The 17,726-nt window shown below is 43.5% G+C and overlaps 1 protein-coding gene across 2 annotated transcripts in view; it reads right to left on the reverse strand.

The window, feature by feature from the left end:
* Positions 1-17,726, reverse strand: part of PTPN6 (protein tyrosine phosphatase non-receptor type 6) — a 41,619-nt gene that overhangs the window by 11,848 nt on the left and 12,045 nt on the right. For both annotated transcript variants that reach the window (XM_063128960.1, XM_063128959.1), the window contains exons 5-10: positions 9,458-9,680; positions 6,457-6,573; positions 2,665-2,778; positions 1,937-2,033; positions 1,112-1,191; positions 859-1,008 (exon numbers count right to left, since the gene is read on the reverse strand). In XM_063128960.1, coding sequence (XP_062985030.1) covers positions 859-1,008; positions 1,112-1,191; positions 1,937-2,033; positions 2,665-2,778; positions 6,457-6,573; positions 9,458-9,680 — 781 coding nt within the window. The remainder of the gene's footprint in view (positions 1-858; positions 1,009-1,111; positions 1,192-1,936; positions 2,034-2,664; positions 2,779-6,456; positions 6,574-9,457; positions 9,681-17,726) is intronic.

Raw genomic sequence — 17,726 nt, forward strand, 5'->3', positions numbered from 1 at the left:
GCATAGCTTACTCCAGAACTGCACAGAAAGTGCAGCCCCTGGGTGGGGAGGATGTCACTGAAGTAGCTTGTGGGAGGGGGAATGAAACATTGAGGGGGAAATAGGCATCAGGAGAATGGGTTGGGGTGTGTGCATTGAGTCCTGGTGGTCATCTATAAGTCGCCAGGATTGCGCTTCATTCTTTTTTAACCTGCATTTTCTGGGATAAAGCAGGGAAAACGCGAAGGTTTTGGGAAAAGTCGTTGTATAATTAAAGGTACAAATATGCGCATTTTGGGGGCTACACATCGGCACTGCAGCAACTTTGTGGCTGCGTCATGTGTTGAACAACGGGAAAATTAGGAGGTAAAGCCGATTCAAAGAGCCCGTTTAGATGAGCTCCTGCAAACGAGCGAGACATTACAGTACCAGGATAAAACGCTTGCACAGACTGGCTCCAACTAACCCAGTGGTTCTCAACCTGGGGCACTCCAGATGTGTTGGACTGCATCTCCCAGAATGCCCCAGCCAGCAGAGCTGGCTGGGGCATTCTGGGAGTTGTAGTCCAACACATCTGGAGCACCCCAGGTTGAGAAAGGCTGAACTAACCCATCTGAACAGTTGTGGCTGGTGGGCAGTTTTCAGCACGGAAGAACGAAGACCCACGGCTTCAAGCACTTCTGCGCTCCCACTGATCCCAACCCTACACTGCTTTGCAGCACAGAAATGCCATGGAACACTTGGCTAGTACACACCCAGACTACTAACATTTCCAGGAGAGTGTTTCACATCCCTAACCTCAGAGAAGAACACTGAAGCAAAAGATACGGCATACTGAGAAGGCGGAGATCTGGATGGAGAGTCATGGGCCCAACTTACCCTTCCTTTCTCCACCTCCCGGGTGGTCATCACGATGATGCGGGAGTTCTCTTGCCACACCATTTGCCAGAAATCATTGACCGTCGCGTCCAAGCAACCTTGGCTAGCAATGTACGTTTTACTGCATTCCTCAGGACTGAACAGCTTGTTCTGTAAAGGAATGAGCAGGCAAAATAAATTTGAAACGGCCAGGAGCAAATCCACCCCACTCCATCTTCCTTCCTGCGAGGCACGGCTGGAGACGCTTCCTCACCTTGATATAGTTGGCATTGATATAATCAGACCCAGAAACATTTACATCTCTGTCTTGGAGGATCACCCGGGAGTGGTCAACTAGAACAACAGACAAAGTTAATACATCACCAAGGAAATGCTTTTTGTAAAAGGGGCGTTTGCAGCCCACTCCTCCGTGGCCTGAGTTAGGCATAGTAACCCAGGCACTGTAAAAAAAAAAAAAGCTATGCAAATCAGCTCTCTCTCCTTGCTGAAAAGCAGGGGTGCAGAACCTCCAGCCCATCTCTGCCTCCCGGCATTTCTAGATTCCCCCAGTGGGGAACAGTTTATCCTCCCCCAGTGAAGCCCACTTTTGGAGCACATGCAATAGAATGAGTAGATAGAGATCTACTGGAATGAACTACTTTGAATTGTAGGTGGGTGGAGATATTATCATATTTCTTCGATTCTAAGATGCACTTTTTCCCCATATAAACATCTCTAAAAACGCCTTAGAATCACAGGTGTGATTATTATTCTTAGAATCAAAGCTTTCTTTCTGTTGGTGGTACTGAAATTAGTGTGCGTCTTACAATCGATGGCGTCTTAGAATCAAAGAAATACGGTATCGTTGAATATTTGTTGGGTGTGGGGGAACCCTCCTTCTAAGTAGAAAATCGGCACCAGTGGCTGGAGAGAGGAAGAGTCTAACTAGCCTTTGCTTTGTGCTAAGTTTCTGCTTTTTAAAAAATAGGGGAACATATAAACATATGATCCTCCCCAAGTGGCTGAAATGGTACACTTTATTCTGTCACCTGAGGACTTCCTATCACCTGAGGAAAGAGAGGTGGAGTTCCAGACTTACATGGCAAGATATTCTTATAGCGATTCTTGCTCTTGTTTTCCAGTCGTTGGCCTTCATGCCGATCATACAAGTTCTTTGTCTCTTGTTTCTGCAGGCTCTGAAAGAGGGACAAAGTGAAGAGGGGTGAATGAAGGGCATGGTGAACAGCTGGAGGAGGGGACACATCACAGACAGACAGACAGACAGACCTAGGGAGGTGGTGGGCTCTCCCACACTAGAGGCCTTCAAGAGGCAGCTGGACAACCATATGTCAGGGATGCTTTAGGATGGATTCCTGCATTGAGCAGGGGGTTGGACTCGATGGCTTTGTAGGCCCCTTCCAACTCTGCTATTCTATGATTCTATGACATGACAGAACTCTACACACTTGAATTCATGGGGATGCTGTATTTCACAGAGGTACTGTTAAGTGCTCGGCTGTGGATTATGGGCCCTCTGGGTCAGGAAATGTCCAACAGGGGAGGAGAAGTTCTAGGCTAAGGAGATCCAGCTCTGCTTGAGGCATCCCTCACCCCATCTTCCTTTCCTCCCTCTGTTGCTCAAATTTTAAGTCCTACATGCCTCAAGGCAGGCCTTTTTTAATGTAAAGTGAATGGAGGTGGTGCAAGCATGTCCACCCTTAGTAGGAGTTAGGCTAGAAACAGGGCAGGAGCCCTTGGGCCATGGGTTAGGGTCCAGACCCTCCCACCCGTCACAAAGAAGAGCAAGCTCCACAAGTCTCCACTCACATCAAATTCCTCCCAGAAACCACCTTTGGCTGCCTCTTCCATTTGGCTTCTCTTGTTGAGCATCTGCACCCTGTTCTCGATGTCAGCAGCGTTCACTCGGGTGGCATTGAAAGGCTAGGGAAAGGAAGACAGAACAAACAGATTACTTCCCTCAAGTCTGGCATAAAAAGTAGGGCCAGAGAGCCAAGCCATCCAGCGTCTCAGCATCTAGACTGGTTTGTCCATGCATGTGCATTACTTAACACCTGCCTACATGCTGCACTCATGACATGAGAGGGAGCCTCTTGAGAATTCTAAAGGCTTCTCCAAAGACAGGCAGAGGAAGCTGGAGGGGATCTTAGGGCTGCCGACCCACTTTCTCCCTCCATTGCTGATCTGTGTTTATCTCTCTGCTTAGCAGCTACTTTTCCTTCTGCATTAGGAGAGGGGGGAGCAAGGAAAATTATCCGCGAAGAGAGAGAGAGAAAAGCAGAGATGAACAATGGAGAAAGGCTATCCAGGAGAGCCGTCAGAACTCTTAACAGGCAGAACCTGGCTTGCATCGGGTTACTTTTCATTTGGTGAACGTAACGCATAGCCAGGCAACAGAAAATACAAACCGCCGTGAAAAGTATTGTATTTGAAGTGATGTAATGTTGGATGATCTATGATGTTAGATTTAAGGCTGTGCACAAAGGCAACTTGTCCATCCTTGAACAATTTTTATTAGCAACATGCATTTTCATTCAGGAAAGCTTTTTAGAAGAATCACCAAAACTCTTGAGTTGGAGTGTTTGCTTGCTTACACTTCACACATCATATAGCAGCACAACCACATGTGATCCTGTGCAGTCATAAGGGTGGGTGGGGAGTCCTCGCCAGTCTGGCACAGGTACCTGTGTATGCTGCAGGGGTTTGCAAACACATTTCTTGCATGCATTCATGATATATGTATTATTTTATTTTATTTATTACATTTCTATACCGCCCAATAGCTGGAGCTCTCTGGGCGGTTCACAAAATTTAAAACCATTCAAAGTATAAAGGGAAAAGGAAAGGATCCTCTCATGCAAAGCTCTTGTGTCATTGCTGACTCCTAGAGGGCGCCTGCTTCCGCTGACATTTCCTTGGCAGACTTCGTAGCGGGGTGGTTTGCCGTTGCCTTCCCCAGTCGTGGCTACCTTTCCCCCAGCTAGCTGGGTACTCATTTTATCGACCTTAGAAGGATGGAAGGCTGAGTCGACCTGAGCCGGCTGCCTGAGAACCACTCTGCGCCACACGAGGCTCATTCAAAGTATAAAACAACAGTATAAAAATATGATATAAAATACAATATAAAAGCTCAACCAGATAAAAACAGCAGCAATGCAAAATTATGTATAACATAATATGTTATACATAATACATTGTATCTTGTAAGATCATACACTGTATTAAATCCATTTATAAATATGTCCAGAGTCTCCCCAAAAACAAATTAATTCAAAATCTGATTATCACTAATCCTAGGTTTAATATCAACTGTATTTCTCTTCCTGATTAAGGCTACATCCCATCTCTTCATCAACGATAAGTCCAGATTTACACCTTGTGTCAAAGCATTACAATCCCATCATGGTAACACCATTATCCCTCTTGCACATTTTTACCTCGCAGGACACACAATGACACTTGTTGCAGCATTTTGGGTAACGTGGCATAAAAAGCAGGAAACTGTAAAGGTGGTAAGGTGGAACATGTCACCTGCCCCAACAGTTATCAATGCACTTCAATACTGCCATAAAGTAGTAGTGTGGATCTAGCCCAGCTCTTCTTAACTGTTGGAATATCTATGCCCTTACACATGTTCACCCAGCAGATCTTGAGCACCATCACACGGGAGGGGAAATCGCATTTCCTTACCATTGCTTCTCTGCCCCTGCTTTGGAGCATCATCACTCCTTACTCTGCCCAGAGGGGAAAGAGGAAGAAAACAAAGACTGGGTGGCTCACGCAGGGGCCGTTTTAATCGCACTGCTTTTCCTGCACAAGTTGGATTAAAAAGGGGCCTATTTTGAGACGGGAGGTGTGCGAGAGGCACACAAAGTCATAGAATCATAGAATAGCAGAGTTGGAAGGGGCCTACAAGGCCATCGAGTCCAACCCCCTGATCAATGCAGGAATCCACCCTAAAGCATCCCTGACAGAGGGTTGTCCAGCTGCCTCTTGAAGGCCTCTAGTGTGGGAGAGCCCACAACCTCCCTAGGTAACTGATTCCATTGTCGTACTGCTCTAACAGTCAGGAAGTTTTTCCTGATGTCCAGCCGGAATATGGCTTCCTTTAACTTGAGCCCGTTATTCCGTGTCCTGCACTCTGGGAGGATCGAGAAGAGATCCTGGCCCTCCTCTGTGTGACAACCTTTTAAGTATTTGAAGAGTGCTCTCAGGTCTCCCCTCAATCTTCTCTTCTCCAGGCTAGCCATGCCCAGTTCTTTCAGTCTCTCTTCATAGGGCTTTGTTTCCAGACCCCTGATCAACCTGGTTGTCATCTAAAAGACATGGGCACATCCATAAGTGGGCAGTAGCCTCCGTGCGATAAAACTCTCGTCTGATGAAATGCCTTGTCTGCTACCGACAACTGCATCAGGCTATGTTGTTCACTGCTTATGTATGTTGGAATATACCCTAATAACATTACTTTAGGAGTATCCAATAATGTGTGGCCGCTTCTAATATTGGAAATCCATAACATTTTTTGCCTACAGATTCTTAAACAGGAGTATCCCACCAAGCATGTAAGTAGGTACCTTAATTACCTCAGTCCTTCCCCTCTCTCCACCCACCCCAGCAGATCAGCGCCTCTGCTTCTACACTACAAAGGGCAGAGGGGAAGCAGCAGTCCCGAAACAGCCTCCACCCCCTCCCACCCCTCAATGATCTTGCACAGGATCGTCGAGATGGGGGCAAGGTCAACTCCACACTCCAGAAAGAGAGAGCGAGAGAGAGGTGCACATGCAAGTGTGGCCCCCAGCTAACACTGGAGCCCTGAGGGCCAAAAAGATTGTGCACTACAAATCTTCAGGAATATCATGATAGCTCAGAAAGTTTTTGTAAGTCCATCCATCTCACTGAAAGAAGTTTACGTTTCCCAATATTGCTCTCCAATCAAAATCTTCAGTAAAAATTATCCCAGCTAAAGAAAATATTTCTGGGCCCCATCCTCCACATTTAGAAAAAGTAAGTTATCTTACATTTTGTACATGCATTGTACTTTCTGTAGGCCATGTCATATAACACAGAGCTTCTGTACACACAGGAAAAATTGCTCAGACTTACCAAGGCTTTTGTCTTCTGCAGTATTTCCACCTTCATGCACCCATGTGATTTTGAATTGAAAACATCCCATCCTCAGAAAGGCTCCATTGTTTTTAGTGGTGGGATTATAGCGCGATGCTGACTTTATAAACTGGGGAGATCCTGCCATATCCCAACACTAACTTTAAATACCACTTTAAAAGTGAGATTACCGGGGGATAGTGCAGGAGACATCCTGGACATTGACAACATCATGTAATGGACCCGTTTGTTTAAAGAAGCTCATAATGGGATACAAAAAGTCTGAAGTTGAGTTTAAATTGTATGTTTAATGGATGCTGGCCTTTTTTTTTTTTAACAAATACATTGTTCACAATATTATTTTTCTTTAGCTCTCTTTCTCTTGGATGTCTCTTTAGGTATTTTAAAGCGAAGCACTTAATAAGTGGTATAAGTAAATATAATGGGATGAACAAACATATGGGTGAAATAGACTTCTTTGTGTGCATCCCCATTTACCTGTCTCAAATGTACATAGGATCCAGAAGCCTCCTCAATACCTGTCTTCTTAAAATGCTCCACCAGGTCAGCCAAACTTCCAAACTTTTCTGCACCCCCAATTGTGTACTGCCCCTTCTGGAGGAAACAGAAAGTGTTGTTATTCAGATCCCTTACATACGTAACACCCTGCTCCCATATCTTCTTTGTGCTGAGCCACATCTGGTTATGAGGGACAAATTAATGACTTACTTGGCCTCTCTGTTCTGCATCTGACCAACTAAATGCTTCATGACTGGCTTCTAGGAACTTGGTCTGCCTGGTCATATCAGTCCACTAATCTGGGTCGCTAATTCCAGTTGCTGTCCATAATAGCTGGATAGCTGTAGTTTCTTGTGGAAACCTACACACTGTTCTTATTTCACTCTCACATATGTCATGGATGCATTCAGCTCAGCAGCTGATCCCCAAAGCATGTTGAGGGAGCTATGGCAGCCAGTCCATCTCTGTATACCACCCAGATAATCTGTAGCTGCTTAAGTACAGGTGCTGTTAGACATTACAATTATCAAGATTTTTTTTTTAAAAAAATTATTATTATTATTATTATTATTATTATTATTATTATTATTATTATTATATTTATTTGTATCCCGCCTTTTGCCCAATGCTGGGCCTCAAGGCGGCCTTACAAAGTTTAAAGCATACATTGGGGGGGGGGGGAACAAAACCATAAATGTTTAAAATACACAACAAAATTATAAGACATTAACATAGACGGAGGGCCAGATTATTCTCCAAAGGCCTGCTGGAACAAACAAGTTTTAGCCTGCTTCCGAAAGCCCGTCAAGGAGGGAGCCAGCCTAGCTTCCCCGGGAAGAGAGTTCCAGAGCACCGGAGCAGCCAACGAGAAGGCCCTCTCCCATGTTCCCACCAAGCGTGCCTGTGAAGATGGTGGGACTGAAAGAAGGGCTTCTCCAGAAGATCTCAAAGCACGGGCAGGCTCATAAAGGAGAATACGGTCTTTCAAATAACCTGGACCCGAGCCATATAGGGGAAAAATGGGACATTTGCCCCAATTACATTAATATCAGACCAGATTTTGGGCCATCCAGCGTCTGTGTCTGAATTGAATCTGGATCAGCGGCAATTCTAATCATTCTAATTATTCCATTTAATTTTCTAATCATTCCATTTAATTTATTTACAGTATTTATATACTGTATACTATGTACAGGGGAATACATCCCCAAGGTGATTTACAATAATAAATATTAAAATAACAATTTAAAGGGTAGACATCTAAATATATATATATATATATATATCAAAAACTATATATCAAGCAAAAATAAGAGCTATAACAGCAGACTGTCAAGTTTTTTACAAATATATCAACTTCCAAAAGCTCAACAGAATGCATTCATTTTCATTTGTCTTCAAAAAGAGACAGAGAATTAAGCTATTTGAGTCTCATGAGTGAGGGAATTTCACAATTTAGGGGCTGAAAATAAATTATCTGAAATGAACCTGCTCCTATGAACCTCTAAAAATTATGATTACTGGAGAACAGCCTCATAAACGCCTTAGGGTTGGGCTCATAAATTTGTAAATGGGCTTGCCTAGAGGTGTCCAACCCTCCCAATGACTCCTTCTTACTCCATGTTTATCAGCCATTCATAATGCGAAGGAAGCTCGTCTCATGGAGGCCTTGGACATTCTTGGGGTGGCTGGACATTATGGAAACTCTAACTCCCATGACCCCCACCCATTCTGAATGCACAGTTTTATATTATTTATTATTATTATTATTATTATTATTATTTATTTATTTATTTATATAGCGCCATCTATGTACATGGTGCTGTACAGAGTAAAACAGTAAATAGCAAGACCCTGCCGCATAGGCTTACATTCTATTAAAATCATAGTAAAGCAATAAGGAGGGGAAGAGAATGCAAACAGGCACAGGGTAGGGTAAAACTAACAGTATAAAGTCCAAACAGCATTAAGTTTTAAAAGCTTTAGGAAAAAGAAAAGTTTTTAGCTGAGCTTTAAAAGCTGCGATTGAACTTGTGGATCTCAGATGTTCTGGAAGAGCGTTCCAGGCGTAAGGGGCAGCAGAAGAAAATGGACAAAGCCGAGCAAGGGAAGTAGAGGCCCTTGGGCAGGCGAGAAACATGGCGTCAGTGGAGCGAAGAGCACGAGTGGGGCAATAGTGTGAGATGAGAGAGGTGAGATATTCAGGGGTGTCCAAAGTCTCACAAACCTGGTGCAAATCAGATGGATCATCCTCGCTGCTCCTACTTTGCATCAGCTTCCAGAGAGAGGACAGAGTGGAGAAGGCCATGTTTTCTACTAGTTTTATACTTTAAGTTGTTGTTGTTGTTGTTATTCAGACCTACCTTTGCCTATGTCACTCCGTAAAACCATAAATAATAATGGTGCTATATAAATAACCAACCCCAATCAATTTAATTAATTATGAATCTGACTGGGGAGAATTTGGTCATCTCTGCTTTTAAAAAGTAATTCTTTACCATTGTTAGGGTTGCAAAGTCTCAGATTTTCACTGAACGTTTCAGTGTTTTAGCTCCCTTCTAATAGAGCTAAAACTGCCCAAAGGTTTAAATTGTTGCTACAGCAGATCCACGGACAGATATAACATCCAGTGTGCGCCATTGCTAGAGCACTGGATTTCAGATTGGAGAGACCACGGTCCAAATCCCCACTCAGCCACAAAGCTTTACTGGCTGCCCTTGGCTCAGTCACCGTTACCACACCTTAACCTATCCCACACGGGTGCTGTGAAGATAAAATGGGAGGAACCTGCCTCAAGAAGGGTGGGATATAAATACGACAAAGGAAATCACAATCAATACATACATTAGACTCGAAGGGTTCTTGCTGGTTTCTTAATCTGAGATCACAAGAGATGGCAACTGAGAGTGCTTTGAACACTGTCCTATAGGAACAAAAAAGTATTCTGTCTCCCCCCTCCCCTCTCTACTCAGCTTCTCACCTCACAGATGACCTTGACATGGGTGACTTTGAATCGCACTTTGGGGTTGCTGGTGGCTCCAGTCAGAGTAGCATCAGTCCCAGTTTTAGGCTGGTCAGTCAGGACAGACAGCACAAAATCGCCAGGCTTGCTAAGGCTTTCACGCACCAAGAAGGTCCATGGCGCAGCCTTGGTTTGGAGTAAGGTCTCAGCTGCTGGGCCAGAAAGATGCCCATGGTACCATCTAGGAGAAGGAGAGGAGAAAAGAAGTAGGCTTTGCAAAAGGAGGGTAACAGTGTCTGGAGCATGACTGGGGTAATGGAAACAGTGTGGGACGTACAGTACATGGCCCAGGAACAGGAAGGAAAAGACGGAGCATCAGATGATCTGGCAAGCCTTGTGCCATCCCAAAAGTCACCTGCGCCAACAGTTTGAGATAGAAGTTGGATTCTTTCTTTCTTTCTTTCTTTTGCATGGGCAGTAAAACTTTTTGGGATGCCTCTGTCCATAGCCCTTATTCGTCACTAATTGCCCTCCACCATTATCTGATTTTGTGCGCATGCACGTATTTAGTGAGCTCTGCTATCAGAGGCTTCTTTGTCTGGCCTTTTCCATTTTTATTGCAAGCTCTTACATGGTCAGCATTTTAAAAGAATGTGCACATTTGACTACACAAACCCCATTGAATTACAAAGGAAAAAGCCTGTCTATGGAAAAAGTAGGACAATGTTTTATTATTGCCAGTGCATCTCCATTTCAATAACAATATTCTTAATAGTAATATTAAATACTTATATCACACTCTTCAACCTAGAAGCACCCAAAATGGGTTACAAAAACAAAAGAAAACAAAAAACAGTAATACATTAAAAATAAACATGCAATATTAACACCTAAGAATGAAAAAAAAATTAAAATCCTTAGAAGTGGCAGAGTTAGATAATAAAATCTTGTTTGCTGAAAGATACCCTGCTCACCATAGCAATGACAATATTAGTAAATAACTGTTATTGATAATAATGTACAGAGCAGCATCCTATTGTATCTTGTACATGATCTCAGCAATCCTTATAACAATACTGTATGCTAAGTCAGTTCTGTTCTGCTATTGCAGAGGCCAAAGTTCCCAAACCCACGTTTGCCTAGACAATACATCAGCATAACTAAGACTGGATCCTATGCAGTCTCAACAATGCACGGAAGATGAGGCAAAAGCACTCCAGGAAACATAGAAGGTTACAACAGCCGTGGAGTCCACTGGAGACACCACTGGCATAACCAATCATGCAGTCGCGTGCCAACACCCACCCACCCCAACCTCAGATGCCAGGTTCAGAAGGTTCCAACAGACATGCAATGCTGCTGTAGGGCGACTGACTATATTTTGGAAACCAAAAAGGAGGACAACATGGTCAGGCCCCAAGGGGGCGTGCCCACCAACATGTCCAGCCCCAGGGGGCGTGTACTCTCCAGAACATATCATTTGTCACATATTTGATTTCACAGCACGCAATTAAGACAAACTTGTTCTACATAACATCTTAACATTAAAATCACTGAAATGAACAAGTGAGACATTCAACATATCTGAAATTCACTCACTCTTACTTTTGTCGCTTTTGCTGTACTTTGAAGCTTTTGCTATACTCTGTGTGTGATACATTCTGCCCTTCCCTCAAATATCTTTTTTGTTTGTATTGTCACTCCTCTGCAAGCTGCTGCTGTTAATGGGGCTTGCAGCTGGCTGGCTGTTTTATTTTTAAATTTCAATTTTTTAAAAAAAACTTCTATATGATTATCACAAGTTTCTCTACTCTAACATTAGGGTTTGACAACCTGAACTTGAAGGATATGGCTCCAGCGGTTTTTAAAAATAATAATTTTAAAACCTTGAACATTAAAAAAATCCTCAAAAATCAACGGATGAATGGATCTGCTTCAAACTTGGCATGGCTAAAGCCATACTTAACAGCTATCATGGTGCCAAGTTTCATCTCTTTAACTTTAAATATGACATTTAAAAATAATACTAATAATTTTAAAACCTCAAACTTTAAAACATTCGTAAAAATCAACGGATGAACAGAGCTGATTCAAACTTGGCATGGCTAAAGCCCTACCTAAGAGCTATCATGGTGCCAAGTTTCATCTCTTTATCTTTAAAAATGACAGAGCTGTAAGCATTTTTGTTAAATCCCATTGAAGTAGAGCTGGCCTTTGGGTGGGAAGGATGGGGAAAATCAGGATTTTTCTTCAAATTTCATATTTTCCCCCTTCCTGGATTTGTTACCAAAAATCCTGACAAATCTGGGTTTTTCCTGTCATATGGTCACCCTGGGGAGACAGCCACAATTTTTATTTATTTATTTATTTATTTATTTATTTATTTATTCAAAACATTTCTTGGCCGCCTTTCAGGGCAGAAGTCCTCAGAATGTGGTTTACAACAATAAAATACATATGGTCCCCATCCTTATGGAGGTGCTTTGGCGCTGCAAGGTGCCTTGCACCCACACTTGCCTTCCTTTCCGGAATCTGCACGGGAAGGAAGGCAAGTGCTATTTTTCTAGCCTGCACTTCTGGAAAAGAAAAACAAACAAAAGCGGGGAGGAAAGGAACAAGGCAGCAGAGGAGGACGCAAGAGGGCCTGGGAGAACCACTTCTCCTCCCTCTGGTTGCCTCATTCCTCCCCCCCCCCCGTTTTTATTTTTTATTATATATTTCTGCGGAGCTCCGCAGATAGAGATTAGAAAATTTTAAAAAGAAGGGGAGGAACAGGCAGCCAGAGGGAGGAGAAGTGGTTCTCCCAGTCCCTCTCGCATCCTCTTCTGCTGCCTCGTTCCTTCCCCCACCCTGCATTTTTATTTTTATTATATGTTTCTGTGAAGTTCCGTAGATAGAGATTACAAAATTAAAAAAGGGGGAGAAGGAATGGCCCTGTTCCTCTCCTCCCCCCCCCCATTTTTATTTTTTGTACTTTTCTAGAGGTGCGGGGCCAACCATGGCAACCAATCAGCCGTCGCCATCAGCTGTGGCATGCCTCCCTGTCCAAAAAAGTCAGGGTAAGTGCCTGACTTTTTTGGAGTAGAGTTTCCAGGATTTGCCCCTGGACAGCTTCTCAATGGTGGCTGGGTCATGTAGATGATTTGCCGCTACTGTGAAGCAACCCCAGGACAAACCCTTTGTGTAGATGTGCCCATGAACAGTTAAAATATTAAAAGCAATAAAATATAAACACAATAAAATAGCAACTAAAAACAATAAAAGACAGCAATGAAACCAGCAAGAACAACAATGGCAAGAAGATGGGAGATTGTTCCAAAGGGGTAGTGCTGGTGCCGAGAAGGCCCTCTCCCACATGACCACCCACCTAATTGTTCTCACGGGTGCACAAATGAGAAGGGCCTCTCTGTCCGATGTTAATGGACCAGTAACCAGTGCAGCTGGCACAATATCCACCACCCTTTCGGAACCCCTCTGCCAACAGAGATGTGCCAGCAGTGGGATTGTGCCGGTGTAATGCTGGGGGTGCCCAATGGTGGTGTATCTTATTAACGAATCTTTGGTACTCAGGATTTTCATTCAGGAAGTCAGAAAGGATCATTCTGTCGCATGCTCAGGGACTATCCAGATGTGACACAAAAAGCTTTGGAAGCTGCAGCATGTGCAAAATGCAGCAGCCAGATTGATAACAGGGACCAGAAGGGTTGAGCGTATAAGACTGACTCTCGCCCGCTTGCATTGGCTGCTTGTATGTTTCCAAGCCCGATTCAAGGTGCTGGTTTTAACCTAGAAAGCCTTACACGGCTTGGGGCCACAATACCTGATGGAACGCCTCTCCCAACATGAACCTACCAGAACACTACGCTCAACATCTAAGGTCCTCCTCTGGGTGCCCACTCCGAGGGAAGCTTAGAGGATGGCAACAAGAGAGACGGCCTTCTCTGTGGTGGCCCCCCAACTGTAGAACAATCTCCCTGACAAGGCCTGCCTGGCACCAACTTTGTTATCTTTTCGGTGCCAGGTTAAGACTTTTCTCTTCTCCCAGGCATTTAGCAATATGTGATTAGCCTGGGTCTGTTCTTTTAGGCTCATATTTTTTTAAGTTGTTATAGCAGTTTTAAATGTATGTGTATATTGTATGTTTTTGTGGTTTTTAATTTTTGTATATTGTTTTTAAGTGTCTTAATCTTATGTAAAACCGCACAGAGAGCTTCGGCTATGGGGCAGTATACAAATGCAAATAATAATAATAATAATAATAATAATTCCATTTGTACTCTTTGCAAAGAAAAGCTGCTTGCAGGGGAAGGATTTGGAGCAGAGTGGTTGTGAGTGAAGTCAGGCTTCTCACCTCCCACCCCAGGCTTCTTCTCTCAAAGTTTTGGCCGAACAAATGACTACTCTGACACCTGGCCAGCAGTGAAGTGTCTTCACTTTAAGGGGTGCCATGTTATATTTAGATAATGGAGGGTGGGGGAGAGTAAGACATATATTCTTAGTTATATTCAAGATTATGCAGTTTGAAATAGAAAAACAACGGATATCACTCTCCTTAAATAGCATTCCTAATTCACTTCCCCTGAAGTCTCTATCACCAATGTCATGTGAAACGGCTTAAATAGAAGGCAGAGTATGTTACCTATTTAACCCAAAGCACTGCAATTTAATTATATCCTTTGACCACATTTTGTTTAAAAAGTACAGCTAACCGCCTCATTGATTGATACACACACGCACACACACACACACACACACACTTCATAATTACTTCTGAGCAAGCTCCTAACTTTGTTGTTTCCAGACAATACATTTAAAACCAACGCAGAACTTTACTTATATATGTATCACCCTATAACAAAAACGATCAGTTTACAGTAAAAGTTAAATCAGTAAAATATACAAATAAAACATAGACAATAGTAGAATAAAACTGCAATAAAATCAGAATGGGGAATAACGCTTGTACAAAAGCTCTAAAAACCACTAAATGGTGTGTGTTTTTAAGACTGAAAGTCCTGCAAAACACACCATGTAGATGCCAGGTGAGCCTCGCCGTGTATTCCATGCCTGGGATGCCACCATTGAAAAGACCCTTTCTCTAGTAGCCACCTGCTTCACTTTATTTGGCAGAGGTACCCAAGAAGAATCTCTGAAGGTGCCTTGTCTGGACGGAGATTGATTGGGCCTCCACCAGTCCATTGCTACCCCCAGGCACTGATTCAGAACATCCACTGCCTCACCTGGATTTGATGAAAAGGAGAGATAGAGTTGGGTTCATTCCAGTATTGACGACACCTAGGGCTCCATCACACCTACGTTTTTTATCCAGGCCCCTGTTTTGATGGCTGTGCTTTGGCGGCGCAAGGCCCCCAGCTCCCGCACTTGCATGCCTTCCCGGCAAGGAATGCAAGTACGAACTTTCTGCTGCGGCACTGAGCACCAGGAGGGATCGAGGAAGAACAAGGCTGCCAAAGGAGGTCAAGGAGAGAAACGCAGGGTGCCCTTAACCACCTGTCCTGCTTCTGACCTCCCTTTGGCTGCTCGTTCCTCCCCCCCCCCGGTTTTTTATCTGTATTTGCAAAGCTGCGCAGATATAGATAATAAAATTTTAAAAAAAACCCCGGGGGGGGGGGAATGGGCCCTGTTCCTGTCCTCCCCCCCAATGTTTTTATTTTTTTTATTTACTACAGGGCACGGGGCTCTCCTAAGCTCCTGGAGGTCTGCCCCCTTCCTTGTCACAGCCAATGGCAACCAATCAGGGGGCGTCATTGGCTGTGACACACCTCCGCAGAAAAAAAGTCAGGGTAAGTACCTGACTCCTTTTCAGTGGAGTTTCTGGTGTTTGCCCCTGGATGGCTTCGCAATGGAGGCTGCATCATGTAGATGACCTGCCACTACTGTGAATCGACCCTGGGGCAAACCCTTCATCAAGACAAGCCCCAGTTTTCATCCACGGTTTCCTCCTCCGTTTCCTTAGCAAGTTGAGGGCTGGGCACTTTCACATCTGTGCATTGTTGCACCCTTTCAGCTCATGTATTTTTTCACCTGGAATGCTACGATGCCGGTGAAATCTCAAACCCCGCCACTTGGGAAAGGTTTACAGGGAGAGAGGAACAAAGGTTTGTTTTGCTCATTTCAAAGGGTGGGCAGATGAACAATCATTTTAATTTCTTTTATAAAGATGGTCAGGTCCCCTCCTTTGCTCCAAGGTAACCAAAATGCTTACATCTGTGTAAGTTTTAAAGATAAAGAGTTCAAACTTGGCATGGTGATAGTTCTTAAGGAGTGCTTTAGCATGCCAAGTCTGAGTCAGATTGGTTCATCCCTTGATTTTTTAATGATTTTTAAATCCCCCCCAAACCCATTTTCCTGGTAGTCCACAAGTGTGAAGGATTGATCTTCCTTTCCTTTGATTATGAGAAGCTGTGCATCTCCAGGTTCATAAACCACAGATCTGCTGGTTCCCTTACTCAGGAGTAAATCCCATTGATTTCAACTGCATTTGCATCCAAGTCATACTAAAATCCGATGAATGCTTACTTTTGAATAAACCCCATTGAACAGAGAGAGACTTACTTCTGAGTAAACACATATAGAACTGACTTTTAATAGTATGGTCACTCAGAAGCTTTTTGAGCAAACTGGAAAGACGTTCTCTGCAACCCTATGCTTTCTTCTGAGGTCTTATTTCTGTTTACTCAGAAGTAAGTCTCTATTTAATGTGGTTTACTCAAAGGTAAGAAGCCTTCATCTGATTTTAGTATGTTCACGCTCCAAAGCCTCCAGGAAGGGTGAGGGAAATGGGCATAGCCTAGGCAACAATAACAAGAGAAGCTACTCCCAGTGCAACACTGTCCGACAGGATGAATGGAGGGGGAGTTGTCCAACTTCCAACAACCAATAAACTGTAGGGGGAGGTACAAAGGAGATCAATGGGCTGAGGTGATGGCGAAAACAACAAGGTGTGAGAGTGAACCTCAGCAGGGTAACAGCAAGCGCTACAGGAGAGGTGTAAAGACGCTTGGGACGTACAAGCGCACAAGTGTAAGTTTGCAAGCTTTCATACGCTATGGAAACGAAGTGGGATAATTCAAGGGAAAACCAGGACAAATGTGTAGGTGTGATGGAGCTTTTTCACACACCTTGCCCTCTTTGCCCCCTCAGTCCTCCCGCTGGTATCCCATCAGCCATTATGAGTTCTGCCAGCTGGAGTAGAGCGGCAGCCACCACTTTGGTCACTCTGGCCAAGGGACTCTGTAATTGCCAAAAAATAATCAACTGCATGCACTGATATAGTCAAAGGTGCCCGACGCACAACACGATAACCAGCGGTTGTTCAAATAATAAACTCAGCACAGCATTGGTTATTTGCATTGATTATTTCCGCCGAATAACTAACCGTGGTGTGAAAAAGACCTGACACATGATACAATAACCAACCCTTGACTATTTAACCCACCATTGGTTATTGTGTTCTCCGAACCCAGTCTGTGTAGGCCAAATCAATATGTGTTGATTTTCACATCTTTTTCAGACATGTTAACAATAAACATGGACTATTTTAACTGTAATTAAGGATGCCAGTGAGTTCCAAAATATAAGCTGCAGAAGGTCTGCCCTTTTTTATATCTGGTCACTCAAGTATAGCTAGCATAGTATAGTATAGCTTTAACTGTTATGATGATGAGGGAATTTCATCAGGTGCTGAATGTATAAAAATGATACCTGCTGAAATTCCCTTTTCTATGCAACTGTTAAAGATACAGGAGCCCTGTCCTCCTTTTCAGATGGTCACCCTACAAATACTTGCTCCTTGAACAGGGCCAAAGGGTGGAGCCAGAACCATCAGAGCCAAGGCAAAACCTGGTGGGTCATAGATGGAGCCTGAAGGGGTGAAACCAGAGCAGAATTCCTCCCTGGCTTTGGAAGTCAGGCAGGCGTCAACATTGTGTTGCATCCCGCACCTCCAGAAAGTATTGTCTCAGGAAGCCTTCCTTGAGTTCTATCAGAACTTGGTTTTATCAGAACTCTGTTTGGGTTTTTTAATTGTAATTATTTTAACATGGTGTTTTTATTCTTTTATCCTATCTGCTGTTCATCACCTTAAATTAATTTTTTATTTATTTATTTAAAACATTTCTTGGCCACCTTTCAGGGCAGAAGTCCTCGCAAGGTGACTTACATCAATAAAATACATAAAAAGTTAAAATCTTAAAAGCAATAAAAACATAAACACAATAAAATAGCAATTAAAAACAATAAAATCTAACAGTAAAACCAGCAGCAA

The sequence above is a fragment of the Elgaria multicarinata genome, chromosome 6, assembly GCF_023053635.1.
Source record: "Elgaria multicarinata webbii isolate HBS135686 ecotype San Diego chromosome 6, rElgMul1.1.pri, whole genome shotgun sequence".
Classification (NCBI taxonomy): Eukaryota; Metazoa; Chordata; class Lepidosauria; order Squamata; family Anguidae; genus Elgaria; species Elgaria multicarinata.